Consider the following 7,532-nt stretch of genomic DNA (forward strand, 5'->3'; position numbering starts at 1 on the left):
AAATCTTGGGCAGGTGCAAGAACTTGTCCCAGTGCGGCTGTACCTGGTGTGCTTTTGCCCTACTGCCCCGATACCAGAAATGTACCTAGTATTTGGCATATGAAATTATTGGCCATACACCTTTTGTTAGTCCTTGAAGGAAATTCTTTGAAGAGTCTTGGCACCAATGATGTGAGATGGCTTGTACCACATACAGCTTGCATTCGGTATAAGGCTGGGGAGGTGGGGTTTAGTTGTCACATATGTGATGCACTGATGTACATGAGAAGACCTGACATGTGCCCCCCCTCCTTTTGTATACTTCGATTTATTCTTCATACTACTTATTAGTCACTACCCTACTTTTAACAAGCCCCCAAACCAATACCATATGCAGACATGTTGTTTCAGAGGTTTTTCTCCTCATTAGTGCATATCAGAAAACTGGTTCAACTAGATGAGATGCCATGGATGCAGCAAGGGGGAGAGATACGTCTTTTCAGTTGTGTGAATTTCTATAGCTTGCTGAAGTGAGGATTCTGGGAAATTCTTTTCCTTGATAAGTAAAAGGAAAACTGTGCCTCCAGTGCCACCTTTTGGAAGGTGACTTTCTATTAGTTAATGTCGAGAAGCTTTCAAGAAGCCTAGTGATATGATGTTGGATTGAGCCAAAAAGGTTACAAAATCTGTGGGGGTTAGTATGATAATTTCTACTGGGATTTAAGTTTTGCTTGCACATGACAAAAATGTGAAAATTGTCCTGGCTGTTTTTTGGAGTGAAAGAAAAATAATTTTTCATAAAATGTAAATATTTGCACAATTTTAGCTGCTTGTTTTAGCCCATGCATTGTGCAATCTGAATAATAGATGTCCGTATTTAAACAGCTGGATATAAGGAGGGATCACTAAAAAATCTCCCCCCAGTGTGGAATCAGCTTACTTTTTACAACTTTTTCCAACCCACCCCCACTTTTAACTTTGGTCAACTTACAGCAGATTTATCATGTGTATACAGACGTGCTAGGCAAACTTATTAAGTGGGACCTTTCAAAAAGTCGCAAAATTAGACGCCAATTCACTCCATCTCCGAGTGGCGTAGATAAAACTTATGAGTGACAAATTTGCGACTTTTATGCGGACATGTACTGCATGTGCCACTTTTATCAATCTGTATAAGCCACAATTATAAATCTGATGTGCAAAAGACATCTAAAGGGCTCACAAGTCAATTATAGAATCTGGAGTCAGATCCTGCCTAATAATAATCCTGCCCCAGTGACGGCAGCTGGTTACAAGGTATGTTATTGCTGATAGATTACAGAACTGGAATTAGGCATTCAGCAGGGACACCTTCCCTGACCGTAACCTTGTAGAAGTTGCAGAATGTTTCTTCTGTGAATGTGTCTCGTTCTGTTCTTCTTTGTAACAGATGTCTGAGCTCCATGACTGTATTTGCACACAGTGTTCTGTAAACCCTCCCACAATTTGGCAATGTTTTTACGAGCTCAAATTTCATTACACTCCCTGCAGCAGCGCTCTTTATATAAACTGTCCCAGAGAAACCAAAGAGCAACAAGCTATGAGCTTCCTAATCCAAGGACAAGTGTCTGTAACAGGCAGAACATTTAGCATATAGCTTGCAGAGTGCTGAATGCTGAACAGACTGTTATCTCACATGGAATATCAATCACATTTATAACTCAGCGGAGGAAACTCTACAGAAGGTACAGGCTCATAAATATATGTATATGTTGTTTAAAAGTTGCCTGCATTTTATATGATTCCATTTTATTCTGTTTCGGAAATACGTGAATACTTATTGAGTTAATTCACTAGATATTTGAGTTTTAATGCTAAAGATTTCTCAAATGGTCCAAAGCCATCTGTGTACTAAGCAGCTCGCACGGGCATGGCTATGTCACTTTTCTTTTGGTGTTTGATGTTGTGCAGTCTGTTGTGACTTGTGCTGTTTTGTAATTAAATATAATTGTTTCTGTTTTCCGGTTTTGTCTCTCAGGTACAGTTTAGTTGCATTTTGTACCGCTCTTGATACTAGCGTTGTCTGAATTGGGACTATGGCATCTGTTCCGTCAGCTGGTTGCCTCTTAGCAAAAAATCAGTTCTACAGAGGTAAGCAACTTAAAGATAGATGTCTTTATAAAGTTTCTCCAAAGAAATTGAAAACTTGTACAATGATGTTTTGTTTTTGCAGTGCGGCTGAACTCCGAGTCGAGCAGCTGCTCCGGCAGTTCAGATTCAGGACTTCCTATGGATTTGGAGAAACCTCCACAAGGTATTTCCTTTCTTAAGTTGCTTTATGAATTGTGTATCGTGCTGTTACTACATAATACATAAACAAGGATCAAAAAGTTTTTTGTGCTTCTTTAATTCTTTTAAACTTAATAAAAATGCATGCAGATCCATATACTCAGCTCAAATAACCTGCTGCGTGCATTGTTCTGTATGTAAACAACAGGTCTCTGGCTTCTTTGCTACTATTATATATGGAGGTGTAAGTTCCTATAAAAACATGGACCTACGTTTTTGGCAATTGAGTCACTTTTGTGCAAATCTCATGAGACTTTCAGCTTCCAAGGCAGATTAAGATGAAAGCGATTATAAAAGTAAATATTGTTGTACTGTATACACAAGTCAAGTGTTCTCTAAAATCTCTTGTACTTTTACCTTTTTGTACCCATAGCAACGTTTTATAGCTTTTGAATAAAAGTATAAAGTTCTGGTTGTCGACAAATGCCAATTTACTCCATACGGTTTATATATCAAGTTTATTGTATAACATTGCACAGTGACCTCATATGGAGTCACTGTATGTGGATGTTAGATTCCGGAATGTTACCCTCCAGAAGATTTGGATTTTTACACAAAGCAGTGACTGCTATAAACATAAACTTAAAAATGTAGAAAGAAATGTTTAGAATGAAGCTATTGAGATGCAATGTGTAATGTTATACCTATTTTACAGGTCTCCCCGAAATGATTGAAAAATGTTGGTGGTTAAAAAACTTTTTCCACTGTGAGCAAGTTCCAGTTTCTTCTGTGCAGATAAAAATGGGCGCTGAAAGGTAAGAACTCAGGAACCTGTCCTGGTGATTTCAGGGATTTTTGTCCCAGATACCTGTAACATGCTTTGGATGCCACAATAATCAGATATAAAAGATTTCTTCATTCCTCCATTTGAGCTGGATCAGAATTTGCACATTTTATAACGTTATACCTCGCAGCAAGGTAGAGCCGAGCCCTGGATGGTAGGAAGTCACAACCAGATTGGGATGAGACGGCTTTTTGAATTTCATTTGTCATCATCAGGGCCCCCAACAATGATATATTTAGCTGATGTTATGTGAGCCTAATTACCCCTTCCTAATCTGTTAGGTGCTTGTAAATAGTCCATTCCAAACTTAACTCAGTATTTTACAAGCAAAATCATTCCCAACCATCAGACCATTCATTATGCCTCTTTTCCTATTTTCTCTTTGCATGAGAGCCGCTTCTGCCTGGTCTTCTGCCAGGCCATACATTTCCTATCTCTTCATTACTTCAGTATTTCATCTACATTTCATCTTCATTTATTTATACAACTCTGTATATGTAACATTTCCCCCTACATACCAGATACGATTAGATAATTTATTAATCCCAAAGTTACACTCCCCCTACATAACAGATAAGATAATTCATTAATCCCAAAGTTACACTCCCCCCTACATAACAGATAAGATAATTCATTAATCCCAAAGTTACACTCCCCCCTACATAACAGATAAGGTAATTCATTAATCCCAAAGTTACACTCCCCCCTACATAACAGATAAGATAATTCATTAATCCCAAAGTTACACCCCCCCTACATAATAGATAAGGTAATTCATTAATCCCAAAGTTACGCTCCCCCCTACATAACAGATAGAAAAAGATAATTTATTAATCCCAAAGTTACACACCCCCTACATAACAGATAAGATATTTTACAAATCCCAAAGTTACACTCCCCCTACATAACAGATAAAATAAGAGAATTTATTAATCCCAAAGTTACACCCCCCCTACATAGCAGATAAGATACAAATATTTATGAATCCCAAAGTCATTCAATGCAAAATCCCAAAAGAACAAAAATATACAACTCTCTTGCTTCAAAAGTTATTGGTCATTATTCATTTTGTATCAAGAACATCACATGAGTTATAACTAAGCGACACGTTTCTGACACCCTCCGGTCATGGCCATGATGAAAGACCCCGGAGGGTGTCAGAAACGTGTCACTTAGTTATAACTCATGTGATGTCCTTGATGCAATATGAATAATGACCAATCACTTTTGAAGCAAGAGAGCTGGATCTTTTTGTTAGTTTGGGATTGTTACGCCTATGCAGGAGGTTTGGTACTGTGCTCCCATATAAAATCCCCCTGAAACCTAATTCCAAACAATTTTGCTAACAACTATCACAATTCTTTCCTAAGCAAAGTCCTGTTTATGTGCTGTTACATGCCAAGTCTTGTTTATTTAGCTGCTAGACAACAGATTCACAAGCCATCATCAATGACCCGCAGAGAAAACTATCATGTGTAAGGCTAGCTTTAGCCCTCCTGCGTGCCAGACCCCTCCTTCCCTTACCCCGCTGGCCAGGACAGCTTTAATATTAAATACACTCCGTAACATGAAAGGTTGAAGTCCAGTCTTTATAGAAGACTCACAGTGATAAACTTAAACAAATATTTGCTGGCGTTTCCGCTGCAGTATCTAATAGAACAACACTGGTACATTCTCAGGACTATATTACAAATAATATATATTTTTAACGTTAGCTTTGAGATTGGCCTTAATGTGTTTATAATCTAAAAAAAAAACACAATTTGTCCTATGGAGCTATTTTTGCCGGCAGCAGAACCTTTTTATGTGCAGAAGCACAGTGGTGCAATTGACATGAAAAGAACCGGACGCTATCATAAAAATGATTGCTTTCTGCCGGCTGGATAACATACATCCCACTCAAGCTGCTGAAAAAGTTAACGGGGGAATTGCACTAAATGGCATCCAATCATAATATTGTATAGTAACTGAGGAACATATCAAATGATGTTTTTTTTGCCTTTCATAGGAACCACAGCTGATTGGAGCTGCCACCAATTGTCTTGCTTGCTTCAATGTATGGATGAGATGCTACAAGTTGTATTGTCCGGGATGATTGAACTCGCCATACAAAGAAGACGATTCATTATTTTTACCTTCTATCCAAGCATGTAAACCTGAATATAACGAGACTAATATTTTACTTTCTTACTGAACCTTCTATCGGATAAGCTGAGGAACTCGATCCAGGGCTGTCAGAATTATCAGACTGGTCATAATTGAAAATGCAGTAACAACTTTTTTACTGCATGACTATGTAGTCAGTAGACAGACTTAGTTTTTTCTACTGAAAATGTAGGACTATGGATTTGGATACCCTTAAATATATGTGCCAATATTAGAAGGGTTGAGCGTATGCATAAAGCAAACTGCAAGAGCCTTTTGGGAAAGCTTACAATTTCTTCATTTAGAATATATTCCTTTTGCTTTTTGGTTTTATATCTTTCACTTGCATTCATAATCAATAGTTTAATGTCATATTGTATTATTCATATATCATGACTGATGTTACACAGAAGCAGGGGTGGATTAAGACTGCCGTGGGCCCTGCGCTGTAGGAATATTATACCCCCTACACAAGTTTAGAATTCACTTCCTACATCTGGTACTAGAATCAAGCTTCTTGGGAAATGGAGGATGTGTCCCTTCTGCCTGCTTTCAGTGTGCACTTTCACGACTTTTGGAGGACCATCAAAGGTTCTGAAATAGCTCTTATGTAAATGTGTATTGAAAGCATGAATAGATATATGAGGATTTCATTCATAAAGGTCCTTCTCAGTATAAAATTTGGTGGGTGGTTTGGGTGGCCTTAGAAAGCTTGGGGCTACTGCCCATGTTATATTCCATTACTGAATCAAACATTATCTCTAAAACTGGTTGAAAGAATTGTTACTTATGCAGAAAAAATGTAATTTCAGTTCTTATTAAGGGTAAGCAAAATAACTTGAAAGCTATCTATATATTTTTGTTGGCAAATGTCTTACTTTATGTTGGAAATCATAGACAATCTAATGTGTTTGTGTAAAATTGGGAAGTGAATAATATCAGCATTGAAACACTTTAGCTCATCCAATTTTTCTCCACATATTGAGCCCCTTGCACATATCTTTCGACAGCGTCAAAGTTCAACGGTGATATGTGGCAATACTTTGTTTTCTGGATAGATCTTAGAAGACTTACATTTCAACTTAATAGGGAAGATGTTTCCAAGTTTTTCCATTTAAATGCATCTTTGTATTCACAAAAGAAGTCACAATTTCTGTTGACTGTTATGGAAATTGGGACTTTTTTGCTCCTTTTTGTCCTACTTGTGACTTAAAAGTAGGCAGTAAACTAGTCAGGCCAGGGCTGACGTGCCTTGGCCAACGCAGTCAATTATTAAAAACAGAGCACAAAGTGCTGGTCGAAATAAATCAACCCTAATATGCATGGGGCTGAATACTCTATAACCTCTGATAAGCTTTTGGTTGGCAGTTATATAATATCTGTGCCATGTTTTTATAAGAATAATCCTGGAATTTTCCAATTTATGGAAACGTCATTAACATCAAACATTCAAATGCTGAAAACTAATGGAGAGGCTAATATCAGCATCCAACTACATCTTAAGTATGACATGCTCTTTACATATTTTGATTCTTTAGATTTAGTTGAAATTAACTCTGGATAAATCTATTAGAAGAATTAAGACAAATTTATAAAGAAAATATTTGGAGACAGCTGTACTAATATTAAAAACATTTCCAGCTATGTCATACACCTTGTTAAAGATAAAAAGTCTAGAGAAATTAAGCCATATATTGTCAGTCTGAGGTTCTCAAGAGTAATCCGATCAAGATCATTGAAAGCCTTGTGATCTATTCGCGCATTCGGAAACTTTGACACAACTTTGGATGCAAATCTGTCTGTAATATAAAAGATATTTCTTGTAAAGTGTTTGCTTGGATTTATGTCAAAATCTCTGATGTTACATCCATATTTTCATGGATACTTTCTCTAATGCCATATTTGTCATTTTATACTGAACTTTTGTACAAAAATATGTTATATATAAAAAAAATAAACAAAATATTTTTATTATGTTTAATCTTTGTTTTTACTGTGCTTTTAGAATTACTGCCGTACTCAATCTCAATTATCATATAGACAGTAAATGCATGGACATCAGGGGTAGATTAGGAATACCATAAGTGTCGGACCGATAGAATCTTTTAATGGGGCCCATCGTTGTACACCCTAGTTTACTTTTTAGCTATTGCCTTGGACTGTTATGGTCTTAGGAGCCATGTCAGTAACATGCTGACAGGTCTTTGCCTTTAACTTAGCTCACCTGAGGGCCAGTCAGTGTCTGACTACCATGAGCCCTTGGGTCCCCCACAAATCTTATTCTTTTTCAGTGATT

General features: G+C 37.1%; 1 protein-coding gene across 1 annotated transcript; it reads left to right on the forward strand.

Moving 5' to 3' along the window:
* The first annotated feature begins 1,512 nt into the window (after positions 1 to 1,512).
* On the forward strand, positions 1,513 to 7,193 carry PPDPFL (pancreatic progenitor cell differentiation and proliferation factor like). Its single transcript, XM_072151936.1, has 5 exons — positions 1,513 to 1,703; positions 1,997 to 2,109; positions 2,192 to 2,272; positions 2,963 to 3,062; positions 5,100 to 7,193. The coding sequence occupies exons 2-5, from the start codon at positions 2,055 to 2,057 to the stop codon at positions 5,110 to 5,112; spliced, it is 249 nt and encodes an 82-aa protein (XP_072008037.1). The 5' UTR covers positions 1,513 to 1,703; positions 1,997 to 2,054; the 3' UTR covers positions 5,113 to 7,193.
* Positions 7,194 to 7,532: the final 339 nt, after the last annotated feature.

The sequence above is a fragment of the Engystomops pustulosus genome, chromosome 5 (genome assembly GCF_040894005.1).
Source record: "Engystomops pustulosus chromosome 5, aEngPut4.maternal, whole genome shotgun sequence".
Classification (NCBI taxonomy): domain Eukaryota; kingdom Metazoa; phylum Chordata; class Amphibia; order Anura; family Leptodactylidae; genus Engystomops; species Engystomops pustulosus.

Excerpts from the sequence above, each read along its gene's own strand:
- PPDPFL (XM_072151936.1), top strand. The coding sequence starts at position 2,055 with ATGGCATCTGTTCCGTCAGCTGGTTGCCTCTTAGCAAAAAATCAGTTC. Across the intron at positions 2,110-2,191 it reads AAAAAATCAGTTCTACAGAG|TGCGGCTGAACTCCGAGTCG; the intron begins GTAAGCAACTTA and ends TTGTTTTTGCAG. Across the intron at positions 2,273-2,962 it reads TTTGGAGAAACCTCCACAAG|GTCTCCCCGAAATGATTGAA; the intron begins GTATTTCCTTTC and ends CCTATTTTACAG.